Source organism: Cebus imitator, unplaced genomic scaffold, assembly GCF_001604975.1.
Source record: "Cebus imitator isolate Cc_AM_T3 unplaced genomic scaffold, Cebus_imitator-1.0 Scaffold46, whole genome shotgun sequence".
NCBI lineage: Eukaryota > Metazoa > Chordata > Mammalia > Primates > Cebidae > Cebus > Cebus imitator.
In genome coordinates this window covers 362,037-381,912 of record NW_016107361.1, presented here as the reverse complement: position 1 = coordinate 381,912, position 19,876 = coordinate 362,037, and the positions used below count along the sequence as shown (strand labels likewise).

General features: G+C 38.1%; 1 protein-coding gene across 1 annotated transcript in view; it reads right to left on the bottom strand.

The window, feature by feature from the left end:
• Nucleotides 1-19,876, bottom strand: part of MCC (MCC regulator of WNT signaling pathway) — a 460,356-nt gene that overhangs the window by 352,766 nt on the left and 87,714 nt on the right. Inside the window, exon 2 of the mRNA XM_017527172.2 lies at nucleotides 11,153-11,397. Within this exon, the coding sequence (XP_017382661.1) occupies nucleotides 11,153-11,397 (245 nt within the window). The remainder of the gene's footprint in view (nucleotides 1-11,152; nucleotides 11,398-19,876) is intronic.

The following is a 19,876-nucleotide window of genomic DNA, read 5'->3' as shown; positions in this document are numbered from 1 at the left end:
TTTTTGAGACAGGGTCTTACTCTGTCACCCAAGCTGGAATGCAGTGGTGAGATCTCAGCTCATTGCAACCTCCTCCTCCCAGGCTCAAGCAATCCTCCCACATCGGCCTCCTGAATAGCTGGGACCACAGGCCCACAGGCACACGCCACCACGCCTGGCTAATTTTAGAGAAGGGGTTTCACCATGTTGCCCAGGCTGGTCTTGAACCACTTAGCTCAAGTAATCTGACCTCCTTGGCTTCCCAACGAACTTGGATTACAGGCGTGAGCCACAACGCCCAGCTGAGGCTTCTTTTTCTTTCTTTCTTTTTTTTTTTTTTTTTTAATAGCAAAGCCATTGCAATAGCCACTGCAGAAAATGTCTTTGTTATATCTTAACAGTGTTTGACAGCCTTAAGCCTTCTTTACTCCTTGATCCTGATGGGCTCTGTAAATCATTCTCTGGTACTAAAGCAACTGTCAGCTCAAACACCAGGAGTCCTAAACAACCCAAAAAGACAAACTAGAAGAGAAGTAAGTTCTGAGGTTTTATATTTTTGGAGGACTCCTTTAATGAAGCACTTCTCAGTCTCTTCCACCAGAGTATGCTGAAGGCAGAGGAGAGTTGGAGAAGTCTGGGGGACAGACCGACTTACCTCCGAGCCAGAGAGTTCTTTGAAGTCACATGTTTCATCTTACATATTCATCTGAGTGTTTAATTCTATGCCATATTTGCATGAATACAAATTTTAAACAATTTACCAAGTTATACAACTTTTCCTCCAAATAGTCAACTAAACTGATGCTTGAGAAGACGCACCATGTTTGCTGGGCGTGGTGGCTCACACCTGTAAATCACAGCATTTTGGGAGTCCAAAGCAGGTGGATCACTCAAGCCCAGAAATTCAAGATCAGCTTGGGCAACATGGTGAAATCCCATCTCTACAAAAATATACAAAAATTAGCTGGGTGTGGTGGTGCACAACTGTGGTCTCAGCTACTCAGGAGGCTGAAGTGGGAGGATGGCTTGAGTCTAGGAGGTCAAGGGGGCAGTGAGCTGTGATTATGCCACTGCATTCCAGCCTGGGTGACACAGTGAGACCCTGTCTGGAAAAAAAAAAAAAAGATGCACCTTGTTTGTCTTGGAGCTTTTAATACTTCCCACATCCAACCACAGCTAGGTACTCCCTGGATGTTCACGTAATTCAGTATGATGCACAGGGGTATTGAGTTTAATTACAGGTTAAATACTTTCTATTGATCTCTTCTTCAACTTCTCATGACCTGGGTGTGTTTCCTTATTTCAACATTGTTCCATTTTTTTTTTCCAACTTTCTAAGATTAGCTTGGGCTTTATTTCTTCCAAGAGTCTTCTCTGGCTTCTGACAATGATTCTGCTTTCTCATCTCCTATAGTACAATTTGTTTGCTTCACACATTTTTCTCTTGATCATATATGATCCTGTACTAGTTCTATTTATTTATTTTGTCTTGATTCATAATAATTTCACAAATTTCTTAAGGATAATTCTCTATGTATATCATATTTAGTGCTACATAACTAGCCACCACAAAACTTAGTGACTTAAAACAGCAACAATTTACCATTTCTTGTGATTCTGGGAATCAACAATTCTCAGCTGGGCTGGGCTTAGCTGAGCAGTACTTTGGTTTGTTCCATCTGGGATCACTAATGTGACTGTAGCCATCTGGTAGCTTGACTGGGGTTGGAGGGACTAAGATATTCACACTTACATGTCTGGGGCTTGGTGCTGGCTGTTGGCTGGGCCTCCCTGTGTGGTCTTTCAACCTTTGTTAGTCTAGTCCAGACATTCTTTCATGGTGGTGGGAGTGTGCCAAGAGATGAATGAGGAAGCTGCAAGGGATGTGAGGCCTCGGCTGTAGAACTTGCACAATTTCATTCTTGTGACATTTTATTGTTCAAAGCAAACCACAAGGCCACCCTAGATTTAAGGGGTGGGGAAAAATACTCCACCTCTTGACGGGAAAAGCTGCAAAATACTGTGGCCACATTTTTCAGTCAACTACACCACAACCTTCTCTTTCATTCTGTCAATTTAGCAGCAAGTGTCATAGTGAAGGCAAATACTAGATATTAGCTGAAGTGAACTCAATGTTCTGGTGCTTTTATTTCATCCAGCTTGAGACTGCAACCTCAGGATAAACGTAGATTTAAAATAAAAAATTAATCTTGGTAATATTGATCTTTAACTCATTACCTGGACTCATTTTCTCTTTAAAAATTGCCCAGTTCCAAGCACACATGTGTTATTTCAAAGGAATAACTGCACCTTGAAGAAACAGGTCCACGCTTTGAAGGCTGACAATAAATTGAAAATAGTTGCTGTCCATGGGATTAGGTGCTATGAGTATCAGAGAGTTTTGTTCACTTATATATTTGTTTATTGATCAAACACTCATCCAGTGCATGCCCTGTGTCAGGCTCTGTGCTATCTGTCCAACATGTATAATCAAACAGAGAAGATGGATATACAGTGGATGCTTATAACACAATGTGGTTCATAATTACAATGACAGCTAAATGAACAAGATATAATGAAACACATTAAGAGACATAAAATAAAATGTTTACCAGTTCATTTAAAAATTTATAATTGGGTTGTATGATAAGACACATATGAATCTCCTAGTTGCCATATACATATATACACACACACACATATGTGTGTGTGTATGTGTGTACATATATCTATACACATACATATCAGTATTATGTAGCATTATTAAAGCCTTTTGAGGATTGCAAAAGTACACACACAAAGAAAAGAAAGGAGGAAAGACTTCCATTATAAGACCATGCAATGGGCACCTGTTATTTTTGCCTGCCCAACACCCATTCGCCCTTCTGGTAGTGACAGCACCTTGATTCCCTACCTGCTCTTTCCTCAGCTCTTAGTCCACATGATGGGGATAGAGCCAACTCCACCCCAATTTCACAAGCTGAGCATATAATTCATGCCTGGCCAATCAGATCACTGTATTCTTATAGCCTGAGTGACTTGTTCAGAAATAGGTAAATGGCCCAAAAAGAGCTAGTGAGACTAATTCCCAGGACTTTTGTGAAGCCACCATTAGAGAAGAATCCCTCTTTTCTCTGTGGCTACTCAACAGAATGGCTGTAAGATTTGGGCTGCTAGAAATCATGACCAGGAGCCTGAGAATAAAGCCAATCCTAAAGGAAACGGCTGAGACACAGCGGAAGGAAGGCTGATAACGTTTGAGCCTTTGAATCCATCCACGCTGGAACTAATTGTCTAGGTTTCTCCAATACTCACATTCTCATTCTCTCTCACCACCTCCCACTTTTTCTTCAAAGTCATAGAGTTGGGTGTTTGCTGCTTATCACCAAAAACCTCTAATCTATAGTGCAGAGGGAACAAAACTCAGGAAGTAGGTTTGAGGGGTTGTGTAGGGGTCGTAAGAAGGCCAGCATTACTGAAGTTAAGGGCCCATGTGAGAAGTAGTGGGAAACAAGATAGGATATAGTAGGATGAGCCCACTGGACGGTTAGGAGTCTTGACATCCAAAAGCATCCAGAGGTGACAGCACAGTCAATTGAGCAGATGTAAAGAAAAGAGAGTTGTATCATAAATACATAGCAAAAATATTAGGAAGTCATAGCAGCATTTACTTAACCAACAGCTTGCAGGCAGAAAGAAGAGCTGGGAGGAAACTAGTAATCAAGAGATGAGGGAGGATCCACACCTAGACCATGGTATTGCCAATCTGAGAAGTATGAACAGAAGAATCAATGGGAATTAGGGACTGCTCATGGACAGAAAGGACAACGATTAATAAAAAGAGACAAAAATGAGCTGTTAATCAAAGACCTGGCTAAGTTTACCCAAACTTAATCTATAGATAGTTGCTTTACCACGTAACATGGTACCCATTACTTGAAGACTTTCAAGGCCTTTATAACTCCCAATTAAGTAGTAGAATAAATTGTTTACCCTTTGACAGAAGGCTTAGAGTATGTAAAATAAAACAAAACAACAACAAAATGAAATGGAAAAAAAAACAAACCTTAAAACTCCCTGATACCTTCAAATAGACTGAAGACTATTGTGTGTGACTTGAGTCTGGTTTTAGGCTCACTGGGCAGTATTTTTAACAATGAATCACTCTCAAGAGTGATTTTATTTAAAAGGTCCTGTGTTAATTATTAAGTGTTCACCTAGAACCCACAGGGGACTTAAGCCATTTTTGGTTTTCTCAATTCACCAGCCAGAACCCTACATAATAGGGCCAATCTGATAGGACTGAAAAATGCCTTATCTCATTTCATTTAATCTGCTTTAATGGTTTAGAAACATATCCATATACACAGAAAAAAAATACAATGAAGTCTAACAGTAGCATTCATTCTGGAAAACTGGGATGTGTCAGGACTGAATAGGTTTTGTATATATTAAGTAACTGTGGTTTTAAATTTTTTAACAAGATATCAAACCCAAATTGAGGAGGCTGCTTATTTGTTTCTTTAAATCTGCCAAGGAATCAGGATATCTCCTCATACTTCCTCCCTCAAGCTTGTGGGTTTGAGGTCCTTCCTGTTTAAACCATATATTCTTTGATCTAACTTTTTACTTTGAGATCCCATTAAAGAACACTTTTTTTTTTTTTTTTTTTTTTTTTTTTTTTTTTTTTTTGCTTTTAGTTTTTCTGAGAAACTTCAGCAATTTATTTTTTCCTTAGACCACTGAGGCACCATTGGAGCAGCAATGAAGGCTAACACATCAGGTAAGAATCTACCTCAAGGAAAAGGCAATAAAGAGTCTTTGGAGATATAGGTTATTAGAAATTGTGCCTGGTGTTCTAATCTTAGTATAAATTAAAGTTAATTATACTAAATTAGCAGGTTGTAATGTCTGCTATATTAAACAATGTTTTACAACTATGGAATTTGATTGAAATAAATTTCTGGGCTCTTGGAGACCTGACCAAAGGAAGAAAAACAAGTGCCCCCAAAGCCCTGAGAAGCACAGACAGGTGACAGCCTCATTAGGCCAGCTCAAAGGGCTGCATCAGCTTTCAGGCAATCCCTGTCCCTTCAGTGGCCATCAGCCTGAAGCACTGCCTCTCTCACATAATTCACATGTTTGACACAAGTATATGGAATCCATGTGTAAGGTTTACAGCTTAGCTGAAGTTAAAAAAAAAACTATTTATTTAAAAGGGCATGTTTAAATACTGTTGGAATTGCTATGTAAATATCCAATGCTAGAATTTCTTTTTTAACTCCAGTCTTTCCCAATCACAAAGAAAAGCACACTTTTCAACATCAAATCTATAAGTAATTATAATGAATCTAGATTGTTTTTCATTGGAAAATTAGGTAGCATACAGAATACCTCACAACTGTTCTGGCATAATGTATGCATCACTTTGCTGCCAACGAGACGGGCTTTCACTAACACGAATTGCCCTCAGATCCTGCCTCAAGACCATGAGGACCATATGTCTGTCGTTTCTGGGAGTGGCCTCTGGATGGCAGTGTTATTTTCAGTTTGCACTTTGCTCTTCATGTCAGTTTTCTAAGTAAAAGTTGCAGGAGACTCAAAGGATCATCTGTTTCAATAGACTGAGTGTTCTCTACTCCTTACTTGCTCTGTGACTTACAGGCTCGGCTTCCTCCTGTATAGAAGGAGGATTCTATTCTAGACGAGGAAAGTAGTTGCATGGATTAGAGATGATAATGCTGACACAATTACATATTGAAAACCTACTGTGTTATAAGCTCTGTGTAGGAACTTTACATGCAATATCTCACTAAATCTTTCCAACTTCCCTATAATGTTTGTATTACTGCTCTATATTTAAAGATAAGAAACTTAAACAGAATAATCAGGAACTTAGCCTAAGTTCCATGGCAACTCAGTGGTGAAATCGGGATCTGTCTTTCTAGCACTATAATATAAGTGCTTAGCAAATTGTCTCATGCTAATAAATATTAGTATTTTTTAAACATTTATATTATTATTGCTAAAACTATTAAATTGTATAGCTGGCCTAAGAGAAGCTTTGTGAGTAAAAGTTTAGAGTCAATTAAGTGTGGAAAACGCCCTATATTTTATTATTCTTCTGGAGACTCTCAAGAAACAATGGTATATTAAAGGCTCCAAGATGTCTTGCAGTAAAGAAAACTATAATCTAGTTAAACCCAAAGTTTTCACATGTACTTGACAAAGAAGTTCTTTCTTCACATAATATGTATAACCATCTCTTTAAATCAGCATTCTGCAAAAAACACTTGGGAAAAATGAATCTATCGAAATTCCTCTTCCAAGTTGAGCATGTAATGTTTTGACAAGTCTTCTTTTTCTGCCAACTCAACTCCCTGCTGTGGATGTGCTGTGAAATGTCAAGGCTGACAATAAAGTTCTTCTGACACTTAAGCATTAAACCTAAGTTTTTCTTCGGCTTTTTTCATAACAGCACAACATTTTTTCTATTTCTCTCCATCCTACAGTCACAGGTAATCTTTCCTGAAACTCCTGTTCACAGTATTTCTTAGTTCCCCTTATAGAGCAGATCATATCTTCTGTACCATTCAATGGCTTCCCAAGTTTTGTTAACTTGGAAATTCAATGGCTTAAAGTTTGTTAACTCTGCTTTAAAGCTTATTGACACTTAATTTGTCATGTGCTTACATCTCCATAATCACATTATAAGTTATTTAGTGTCTGGAACTGTGCACTGCACTTTCCTCTGTCCCTAAAGGAGCATGACAGTGCATTGCTCATTCATTCATTCAACAAAGATGCACTGAGCATCTTCCACGTGCCAGGCACTGTTCTAAGTGCTAGAGTATAGCAGTAAACATGACAATCAAGGCCATTAGTTATCCAGTGGAAATCTATTTGTATGGGGAAAGACAGATAAGTAAATATTCAAGTAGGTACAAACTCATGTCAGATATGGTAAGTGGTACGAAGCAGTAAGTGCACGTGAACAAGGAAAGAAGGAGAGGCTGCTTTGGCTTGCAAAGGCCTCTCTGAAGAGGAAATATTTAAGCTTAAATGTGAATAAAAGGAAAGAGCAATGAGCATGCTGGAAAGATGGGCCGGGACACTGGCTGAGTTTGCTAAGTTAGAGGAAAAGCAGGAAGGCCAGTGTGACTGTGGCAAACATGGTAAGTCAGAGGAGCAAGGTGAGATCAACTCAGAGTGGGTGGTATGTGCCACACCGTGGTAGGAATTTGGACCTTATTTTAAGATGATACAGAAGCCACAGAATATTTTAGACATAGGATTGAACTAAGCATGATTTTATAACTTTAAAAGATAACTATGACTACAGGGTAGAAAATGAAACGTAAGGAGCCAAGGGAGGAGTCAGGGAGGCCAGACAAAGATTATTTTAGTAGGCAAGGCAAGATATGATGGTGATTTGGACACGGTGATGGCAGGAGAGCAAAGGAAGTGGGCAGATCCTGGATATACTTTGGTATGCAAAACAGTGGGACTTGCCAGCTTGAGCAAACAGGTGGACAGGAATATTTCCTAGATGCAGATATTTACTAAATGCAGATATTTCCTATGTAAAGGTTATCTGGGAGACTAATAAGCCTGGGAGAAAAAGTAGGGGACAGAATCAAAAGTTCTTTTTCACTCATTAAGGTTGGAAGTTTATAAGATATATAGGAATATATGTCAATTTTAACCTATTTTGAGATCATGGGAAATATATATGTATATATACATGTATATATATATATATATATATATAGCCCCGCCCATATATATGTGTGTGTGTGTGTGTGTGTGTATGTGTGTGTGTGTGTGTGTGTGCCTGTGTGTGTGCGAGTATGTGTGTGTGTATAGGCATGATATATATATAGGCATGAATCTAGGAATACCTGTCAATTTAACCTGATTACTTGATGTCAAGAGTTTGAAACTAGCCTGGGCAACATACAAAAGATTTAAAAATTATATATATATATGGGCATGATGGTGCTAGCCTGTGATTTCAGCACTTTGGGAGGCTGAGGCAGGAAGATGGCTTGAGTCTAGGAGTTGAGACCATCCTGGACAACATAGCAAAACCCCATCTCCACAAAAAATGCAAAATATTAGCTGGGCCTGGTGGTGCATGCCTGTAGTTCCAGCTACTTGGGAGGCTGAGGCAGAAGGATCACTTGAGCCCAGGAGGCTGAGGCTGCAGTGAGCCATGACTGCAACACTGTACTCCAGCCTGGGTGACAGAGTGAGATCCTGACTCAAATAAATAAATCCATGAAATCATCTAAGGAGAGAATGTAACCCAAAGGTACCTCAAAATTTGGAAGTATAGGCTGAGAAAGAAAGCCAAAATGGTAAACAGGAGAACATGGTGTCAAGAAGTCCAAGAGAAGCCAGCATGAAGGAGTGGTCAGCTGGGTCAAATTCCAAAGATTTAGATGTGGGCAGAAAAGGAACCATTGGATTGGCCAACATGGAGGCAGCAAAAGCAGGGCCAGAAGAGTGGTAAGGACTGAAGACAGTAAGAGTGCACTGAAGGAAGAGTCAGAGAAATGGGGCCATACTAATGGGGACACAAAGTCAAGACAGGGCTTCCCTACACCCCCAGAAGGGAGATCCTGGAGTTAGAGTCAGGGGAGGTTATTGGCATAGAAAAGAGAAGGGCTAATTGAACATATACATAATGAAGTACTAATTGAACACATATATCTTTGTTTATTGTCATTTTTTTTTTGATACAGGGTCTTGCTCTGTCACCTAGGCTGGAGTGCAATCATAGCTCACTGCCACTTCTAACTCTTAGGCTCAAGTAATCCTTCCATATCAGCCTCCCAAGTAGCTAGGACAGCAGGCATGCACCACTGCGCCTGTCTAATTTTTAAATTTTTTGTATGTTGCCTGGATAGTTTCAAATTCTTGACCTCAAGTGATCCTCCCACCTGTGCTGGGATTACAGGTGTGAGCCATGGTGCCCAGCCTAATTAGTGCCAAATTTTAGATATATTTGATTTAAATTAGGCTGAATGGGGGTTGTTTTCCAAATCCCCAGGACTTAAAACTGGGTGGTAATAATAATAACAATATTAGTTTAACACATATTTAGTGATTACGTGCTGGGCATTGCTTTGTGGAATTTACATATACATTAACTCCTTCATTCTCCCAAATAACAGTAACTGCCCTCATTTTACACTTGAGGAAACTGAGACACAGGAAGGTTAAATGATTTGCTAGTGTCATGTAGACAGTAAGTGATAGAAGTAGGATTCTCACTCAAATAATCTGACTCTGAACTCTTAACTACCAGGAGAAAGTTGTAGGAGGTTTCATAGCCGCTGGCACTTCCTCAGTTCAGGACATGTTTTATGAATCACCTCCTGTCAGTTACCACCTCTTTTCCCAAGGGTGTAAGGTTACATAAAAGGATGAAAGGGTATTGTTTTTCAGTCCTTTCTCTGGTCAGGACAGTCTTACAAGCTGGTCAAACCAATTAGATGTGTGCAGCAATTCTTTCACACCAGTTCCTTTTAGGATTTTTATAAATATCTACTACACATTAAAATATATTTTGACAACCACATTTTTCCCACAAAAATTTTTCTTCTATATTGTTTTAATGCTATATAGTATTTATAGCATTTATACCTTATTTTAACACTATACAGTATTTAATTATTGGAGTGTTCCACAATTTACTTAACCCTTCAAATATGTATATGCGTACACTTATGTGTTTATAGACGAAATCCATGTTCCTGGCAGAAAAATCTGAAAATATAGCTTAGGAGAAAAAATTCCTTCATCATTTAATAAATATTTACTGAGTGTCTATTTTGTGTCATGCAAACTTACGAATCATGCTTTCAAATACCATTTAAAAGCATGAAGAAAATGGAAAAGAAAAACTCAAGATACAAAATATACAGAAGGTATGTGACAAAATTAGTAAAACACAAATCTCACACATGACGAGAGAGAGAAGGAGAGAGATGAAGAGACTCCAGAAGTAAGTTTACCAAATGTGGGCAGTAGTTATTACTTCCATGTGGTAGGATTAGGGTGATTTTTATTTTCTTCTGGTTGCCTTTTCCCCCCTTGCTTTTCTATAATGAACATATATTACTTGAATGCTCAGAAAGTTATTTCAATATTAAATATTTCTACATATTATGCTGAGAGCACATGCATTACTAGACATTTGATTTGCTGCTAGAGTAGAATCTATGAAGGTAGTAAGGCATGCAGTATATGTGGACATTTTTATTGTTTCCATTACTCAATAATAATGGCCCAAATGATTCCACTGCCAGAAGCATTGTTTAAAGATGTGTGTGTGTGGCACTACATAATCATCCATGCTTACTTGTGTGTGTGTATATATATACATATATATATATATGAAACAAATGATGGAAACTAACATGATGCTTTACTTCTTGTCACTAGATCTACCTAGCACAGAAACAAATGGAAAAAGAGATCAAAGACACATTTTCAAAGAAGAAAAAATATCCCTGAAAATTCAGATACTTTCTTCTGTCTCTTTGTTAAAGCTACCCTTTAAGATGTCTCCTTTCTTTCCTTTTTAACTTTTTATTATGTAAAATCTCAAACATACTAAAAAAAACATATAACTGAGTATTCAAAAATATGTATAAGAAACCCCATGTTTCTATTACCCGATTTCAATAATTATCAACAGTATTAAGAACTTTCTTTCCAACTGCTTATCTTGCACCAGGAAGAAATATAAACTTATGTACAGAAAAACTATCTTTATAGAAAGCAATTTTAACATTAAATTAAAAAAAATTGATTTTAAAAGCCTCTTCATGTAACTTTGAAAATTCTTCCCCAAAGAGTTTCTGAGAGCTGCTGATGCAGTTACTACCTTTCCTATGCATTTACTCTTCCTCCATAATAGCTATTTCAATGTGTTATTATACCTGGAAAATGGAAGAAGCAAAATAAAGAACGCAGCAAGCTGGGAAGTTTGAAGTCATCAGACAGAACTTGGGGAAACAGTGAGCACTCCCCTAGGGAAAGTGTGGCTAGGAAGGCAGCCTCGGTATGAGCTGGCCCCCAGGCTGGGGAGGCTACTCTCATTTAGAGAGATCATAGGCAAGTCCAGGGGAGTGCCATAAAACTGCCACCTGGTTATACCTACCTAAACTGTTGTCGCTGCTCGTGGGCCAGGAAGCAATTCTATCCCTCAGCTTCTTTGTACACGAGTTGTCTGACTTTGCAGAAAGATGTACTTCCTCCTTTCTAATTTCTCGAATGAGCTGCATGCGGCATCTTGTGAAATCCTGAAAGGAAATCTTCCCATTTTCACCTGCTCCCAATTGGTTCATGATCTCAGCCACAGACTCTTCCATATTCAATTGGCGACACACCATTAGCAAGTCATTTCTGCAGAAGGGGTTGAACAGAAGAAAACGTGTTATGAGAGACAATTAAGCTAGAGAAACTAGTTAATAAAAGAAAAAGATATGTCTTAAATATGCTCACACACACTAGACCTATTTTCAACTTTCTCACTGCTTCTAGAAAAGTGGTAAGTGTATGAAAAAACATGTTTCATCTGGGTTATTCTAAACAAAAACTCTATTATTTGGAATCGTGAGGCAACTTTTAATCCTTTGTTCTCTTTTTCTTCCTGTCTCCACACCCTTCTCACCCTTTCTTTGTTTTGAAATTGAAGATTATAAAGCTCTTTCTTTAAACCTGAAGAGTGTAGCACTGTACTCTCACTGTAAGATATAGTTTCAGAACACAAAATAGACATTATTTCTACTCTTGGCAGAGTCCAAAATCTAGTCAAGTTATAAAAGAATCAACAGAGATTTTAACAAGCTTGATTTTCAGCTTTCTGGACCAATCAGCTAACTTTAGTAATTGTGTAAAATGTAATTTAATCTTGACTTTTGTGGTTCAGTGCTCAGCTGCCTTTGGTTTTTTCTGCTTTACCTTGAATATTTTCCATCTTCCCACCAGCAATCAATAAGCCCTAATACTAAGAGAAGTCATCAAAATCTCAATGTCTTCCAGGACTAGATTTAATGTGTGAAGTGGGTAGATCTAAGATAAGAGGGTTTAGTGGGGTCTGTGGTTGGACTAGAGAAGTATATCCAGCCTATAGGGTCTCAAATTTTAAAAAAGAAGAATAAAAAAGAATTTCAAAAGGAATAACAAGAACAATAACCCTGTGCCAACCAAGAACATTTATATGGGAGACATCGGTTTGATCCCTGACATACAGTCTTGCTCTTTTCTCTCTATCTAAGCTTCTTTAGCAAATATTTTGTTCATATTGCTCCAGCTGCAGTTCTCAACAAAGGTCAAAGGACTATAGAATTTAAGTGGTAGAAGAGACATGAAAAATTTGTTCATGGTCACAAACAAAGCTAATTAGTGTTCCTGTCTCAACATACCACCAAAGTTCAGTTACCTGGAGAACAAAACCAATTTGATGTTTGCTGATACCTGAAACCTAACCATGCTAAGACCACTCTTCAAGTTACCCTTCACATATTCTCTCCTGGTCAGTGTTACAAATGATCTCTCTCAAGTTCCCTAGGCTCACAGAATTGTGGGCATTTTTAATATCTTCTCATTCACTCCACCTTTCCCCTAATTCTGTGACCTGCACTCCCCTCCCCCACCTCTGCCCTTGTCCCTTTCCCCAAGTTTCCAAGGTCCAAGTTATCATCAAATTTTGGTTAGTCTTGTCCCTGAAATGCCTTTATACTTGCTCTTTATGGTGTTTTTCAATAAATGTAACAGATTCCAAGACCTTTTAATTTATGCCAGGCCTATACCGCTAGCCTTTTTAGCTTATCACCCTGCTTCCATATGCTATCCCATTTTCATGTTTTATAAAGAATTTTTACACATAACTACATGTTTTATCCTCTGTGTACATGTGTCTTTGTGTCCATATGTATATTTTATATCTATATATATGCCTGTGCATCTGTGTATACACACACACACCCCTGTATTTGTAAAGTAGATGGATGAGTATCAGAATAAATACCTACATGGAAGTGGGTATGGCAGGTTAAATTATTATTAGTCCTAATCTTGCATTATCCCATAGTAGTGTTTTACACGTATACCCTTGCCTTGTTCTCAGGGCCAAGGACATTCATGGTAGGTGTATCCTTTCCTATCCCTTAACTTCAGGCTTCATATCTAACTTGCTTTGGCCCCTGGGATATTACTGAACAAGTGCCTATACTGTTGAGCTTGTCCCCTTTGGCTTCAGTCACCATTATGAGAAAAACATACCATAGTAGCCATTACCCCTATATCTAGCCTGGGTCCCCAGATAAGCCACTCCATTCTACCTGAAGACTCATAGCTTAAGAAAAGTCATTCCAGCTGACCCCAAAATGTGTGAACAAGATTAAGTTCTTATTGTTTATGCAAATTAAAGTTCATTCTTAAGCTCAGATTTTGTGATTTTTCTCCCATCAGTAGCTAATCAATACACTGGGAAAATATTTGTTTGGTTTTTAAAGTAAGGCTCTCATATGCTTATATATTTTGCCCTTCTTTGTATACAACCTGCCTGATATTCAGGCAGATTCATCCAAGAGTTAGGGGTGATTAGAATTGCTAAAGCAGGAATACAAACAGAAAGGACCCAGCTTTTACTCTGAGTTCAGAGTTCAGCCTAACTTTCTAAGATAAGAATTTATTTTTTAGATATTTAGGCAATAGTCTTAAAATTAGGCTTAGCAAGAAATAAGGAGGTTTTCTAAATTCCAGAAGTTCATGTAATATTAACATTGATATTCTCTGATTGGTAAGAATATGGTATATTCATTTTTCCTGTCTGTATGTTGTCCTTTTTCACAGTGTATTAGACTACTTTCATAAATTGATATGTCATTGTAGGTTTTAAAATGGCATATTAGTAGTATCTACCTCATAGGGTTGCTCTGAAGATAAATGAGATAATACATAGAAAACATTTAACATAGTTCCTGGCACATATTAAGTACTCAATACACAGTAGCCATTATTATGATTGTTTTATAATTGTTGATCATAGACCTTTTATAACACCCCAGTTTCATGATTAGGGCTTTAATAAAGAATCATGATCTGCTCAGTGGAAAAGAATACTGAATGGAACTGACTGCCTCACTAAGTGGTACAACCTGTCCACAGAGGCCCACCCTTCCTTCCTGCTGGAGGCCCACTTACATACACTTGGGCACCCTGGTGAGAAACTCAGCTCTGTTCAGGCTCGAGAAGCCCCATTCTACAAGAAACAGCTGCAAAGAAGTAATTGTGGTCTAGAAATGTCAACTCAGAGTAGAATATGTAACATTGAAACTGAATTTAATTTTAAACGTGTAGGCTGTTGAGAGGCTGATATAAAAGATCAAAACCAAAATACACTGCACTCTATCAAATTCAGTCAAAGTGTAAGCTTTAAATAGAAGTACTCACTTTTAAAAACTAAATTCAAGCTAAATTCTTTCAGTATAGAAATACAAAATTAACAATAATAAGTAACAAGCTCGCAGGGGAATTACAGTTATTCCCTGACATGGTTTGGATGTTCATCCTCTCCAAATCCCATGTTGAAATGTTATCCACAATGTTGGAGGTGGGGCCTGGTAGGAAGTGTTTGGGTCATGGGGGTGGATCCCTCATGAACGGTTTAGCACCATCCCCTTGGTGATGAGTGAGTTGTCTCCCTGTTAGTTCACACAAGAGCTGGTGGTTTAAAGAAGCCCGACATGTCCTCCCCCACCTTGGTCCCTCTCTCACTATGTTACATGCTGGTTCCCCTTTGCCTTCCGCTATGATTGGAAGCTTCCTGAGGCCTTCACGAGAAGCAGGTGCCAACACCACACTTCCTATACAGCCAGCAGAACAGTGAGCCAAAATAAACCTTTTCTTCACTACAAATTACCCAGCCTCAGGTATTTCCTGACAGCCACAGAAGAATGGACTAACACATGCCCATTTTACAGATTATGATATGACAGCTGAAAGAGTCACAGAGACAATATAGGGCAGAACCTGGGATCCAAACCAAATCAGTCTGATTCTAGAGCTCTTGCCCTTTCCATGCTATCATCTAGCATCGTGGACATCAATAACAGGTACATTTTGACATGAGATGAGCAGCTTGATTATCAAAGGTCACGAATTAACAATGCTTTTATATCAAACCAGAAAGATCACATTCATCTAGATATGTGTTATCCTTCTATGTTAGATACGAATGAGAATATAAAGTTACATTTTGTTATCAATAAGATAAGAAAACAAAGTTACAGGAGAAGAATAAAATTATAAAAGCTCTCCTTTATATCAAGAACTAATTCTAGAGAACTTGAATCACAGGGTATTCTATAAGCCACCTTGCCAGGTTGTTACAAATGGCCTACAATGACGTACAGTCCCCTGTGACTATGCCTCTTTACAGCATGCCTTTACCGTTCCTCCGATCAATAAATGGAGGCCATTTACCTGCCCTTGAATCTGGGCTGGTCTTGAGACTGGATTTGACCAACAGAATGTGGTAGAAATAAAATTCTAGGATTCTGAAAACACAGGCCTAAAGATGCCTTCTAGCTTCCAATTTCAGCTCAGTGCAATCCACTTCCATGCAGCCCTGGCAGCCTGCTCAGGCTCATGGTGGTCTCTTCCTTCTGATAACATTTAGTACCTGCATCAGCCATTAGGTGATAATTTCTAGTTTTGTGACAGATTTTGGACTATACTTAACTTTTATTTCTTCCTCTCGCTCTCTTTTTAAACATTATTTTCACATATTCAACCTTTATCTTACCAATATGACCATCAGCTCCTGGCAGCCAGTGTTGGTGCTACATCAATCCCCTTTGAGATGTGCGCAGCACCCAGCACACCACCCCGTGCACAGCAGACCCCATCACATTTGTTTTGATGGATTCATACATAAACTCTCGGAAGTTGACAATGACCTTTCTTTTAAAGGGGGTCCCCACTTTGGATATTTTTCCACATATACCTGTCTTTGTACTTTCCCACAGAATGCAGCACACAGGATGCTTAGCAAGTATGAATGACCAATGGCCTCCATAAAATACTAATAACCCTGTAGGCTTAGTGAAAGACAGCAGGACATTTATCTGCTGGAAGCAAGGAAAGCTTCACAGAGGAAAAGATAATAAATTGAGACTGTCCAAAACTAAGATAGTACAGCAGAGAACTATCTCAGTAGCAATAACATCATGTAAGTGTCCTGCCCTTAAAAAAATAAAACTTTTGTATATTAGTTCAGAAAACACACATTCATTGTAGAAAATGTAGACAAGCAGAAAGAAAATACAGATTACACGCAATCTCTTTACCCAGCAATAATCACAGCATCTGGTGAATTACATAAAATTGTACTGAACATTTTTTCCTCTAAGTCATTATAGTTACAAGTGCTTTAAAAGGTGTTTCACACTCATATTCATGCATATATATCTTATATTCAGATGATATCATCATAACATGAGAATGAAACAGACCTCAGTTTGTATCAGAGGAACTGGCTAAGTCAGGCAATATTTAGCTCTTAGAGAACACCAATCACCAGACAGCAGAACCAAAATATGACTTCAGTTATTTCAGAAGATTGATGCTTCACACTCAAAATCGCATAGGTTTCACAATGCACAGTTGTTATCTTCTATATATAAAAGTCTTCTTTTTCTCTTGGCTATTCTTCCTTTAACTTATAAGGAAATTGAGTATGAAGTGAAAATTCAATAAAACTATTTGTCATTCAAGTAAATTTCTAGCCTAACCTTGGGGATGTGTAATGGGAAGGACAGGCTTTGGTCTCTCAAGCTCGGGGCAGAGAAAAACACTATTCTTCCACACATTGATAATAAATCCCAAACCCAGTTTGAATGAGGGCTATACAGAGGCAATTTACTTTAAGTAATAGGTTTCATGCTTTGGTCAAAATTCTCAACTAACAGAGACCCCTGGACCTAGTAGGTAGTCCAGCAATAGTTGCTTGTGAAAGACTACAAAAAATATCTACAAACTAATTTTGCCCCTAAATGTTCAATTTGAGTCACACAAAAATGTAATTTAGAAGTCTCTAAATATTCAAAGTGTGAAAAACTATAATTAGGTTATAAAAAATAACAGGTTTCTGGGCTGTAGTTGGTAATTTCTATGTACAGCAGTTGAATGGAATAAATGCATTTGCCTTGCTTTCATCATTGCTTCTTAGCAAATAATTAGAGTGAAGTACAAAACAATAAGCAAATAAGCAAACAAAACCATATTCAAGATAAAAGGAGAAGATGTTATTAAATATAGGAAATTTCAACAAATTTCAGAGAGACACAAAAGAGGTGGGAGCATGTTGATGGATGATACAGGTGCTAGAAATCCTTGCCTAGAATATGCAGCAGGGGAGCTGCTGGGTGGTATCGAAATGCTGAAGGCTCTGGGTTTACAGCCAGCCAGTGTGTTGAATTGTGAGAATGAGAAGTGGGGCTGAAAGCAGTGGCTGTACTTCCTTTTCCTAGCATGGAATAAAGAGATATTGTCCAAAGTTGGTAATCAGGGCTGAGCATGGTGGCTTATGCCTGTAATCCCAGCAATTTTGAAGGCCAATGCAAAAGGATCACTTGAAGCCAGGGATTTGAAACCAGCCTGGGCAACAAAGTAAGACATCATCTTTACAAAAAAAATTTTTTAAATTAGCCAGGCATGGTGGTGTACACCTGTAGTCCCAGCTACTTGGAAGGCTAAGGCAGGAGGGTCACTTGAGTCCAGAAGCTTGGAGGCTGCAGGAGCTCTGATTGTACTACTGCATTCCAGACTGGGTGACACAGCAAGACCTTGTCTCTGGGAAAAAAAAAGCTGGTAATTAGGATACAGAAGTATTAGCATATTTTTCAGTGTTATGGAAGAAATTATCAGGAAAATTAGAAACACAAATGGTACCAAGACTTTGCCTCTGCGGAGTTGACATGGATGTGAAGAGGAAGGTAGGACAGAAGGCTTGTGTTTTGTCACAAACTCTTCTGTACTATTTTATTTTGTTGTTTCCCATATGCATGAATAGGTTTTATTAAAGTAATGTTTTCGAATTTTAAAAAGCCAAATAGATTATTAATGTAATCCGAGATATGACGGACAAAAGATAGTATTTAGATAGATAAAGAATTCCACAATGCAATAAGGAAAAGATAACAACCCAATAGAAAATGGGCAATGCTAGGCATGGTGGCATGTGCCTGTAATCCCAGCTAATTTGGAGGATGGTTTGAGGCCAGAAGTTCAAGGCCACAGTGAGCTATGATTGCCTGTGAATAGCAACTGCACTCCAGCCTGGGTAACAAAGTGAGACTCAGTATTTAAAAATAAATAAAAAGTAAGAAAAATGGGCAAATGATGTAAACAGTCAACAGAAAAGAAAACCTGAATGGCCAACGAAGATATAAAAAGATTCCTAACCTCACTAAGTATAAGGAAAATGTAAATTTTAATAACTGGATAGCATTTCAGTATCTAATGGATTGCCAAAAACGTTAGTCTTACAATACCAAGTGCTGACAAGGAACCAGAAACTTTCACATGGTATTGGTGGAAGAAAAGCTAGTATCACCTCTTTAGAGAGGACTTCGGCAGCATCTAAAAAAGATAAATTCAAGCATACCCTTCAACCAGAAATTCAACTTTTAGTTACATGTGCTCAAGAAATTTATGCATAAATGGAGGAGACATGCACAATATCTGTAACAGCAAATAATTGGGAAGAGGTTAACAATAATTTCAATAATCATATTGATAATAATAGCTAATACACACTGGATGTTTATTGTATGCCAGGGCTTGAGCTAGTGCTTTATATATATTAATTAGTTTAATACTCACCACCACGCCATGAGGTTGGTACTATTACTATCTCCATTTTACAAGTGAGGAAATTGAGGAACAGAGATGTTAAATAACTAGTCCAGATGCCTATCAACAGAGAATATGTCTATATACAAATTGAAGTAGCATCACATAATGAAATACAATAGGAGATTTGAAAGAAATGTATCTTCAATGTATCATCATAAAAAATCTCAAAAACAGTAGCGAGTAAAAACATCAAGTTGAAGAATGACAGAAACAATATGACAGTATTAATCTAAAGTTTAAAAACATACAAAACAATGCTACAAACTGTATATAGATTTACACATAGGCAAGTAATAAAAACAAGGCCAAGAAGCATAAATCTCAACTGTTAAGAGGTGATAGAGGGAGGGGAACAGGATTAGGGAAAGGCACATGGAGGCTTAACATGCCTTTGTAATGTTGTTTTTAAAAGCTGTGGACAAACACAATGTTAACTTCTCTGCAATCTGGGTATGGTACATATGTATTCATTACATACTTGTAATTTTCAATATTTAAAATGTCTCTTAAAAATCTAACATATATATAAAGCAATTTGAAGCAAGTCTGGTCTGTGGCTATAGTTGGAGGGGAAAATGTTTAAAATGAATGTCAATCACATCAATAGGCATTTATAGGACATGACCCTTGGAGTTAATCAAATTAGATGATCCAAAATGTCATTTTGGAACTTTTGTTCATCCTTACAGACTAGAGAGCATCTGATTATTTTCCTGGTATGATTTTCTTTTTTTTTTTGAGACGGAGTTTCACTCTCGTTAACCCAGGCTGGAGTGCAATGGCGTGATCTCGGCTCACCGCAACTTCCGCCTCCTGGGTTCAGGCAATTCTCCTGCCTCAGCCTCCTGAGTAGCTGGGATTACAGGCATGCACTACCATGCCCAGCTGATTTTTTGTATTTTTAGTAGAGATGGAGTTTCACCATGTTGACCAGGATGGTCTCGATCTCTTGACCTCG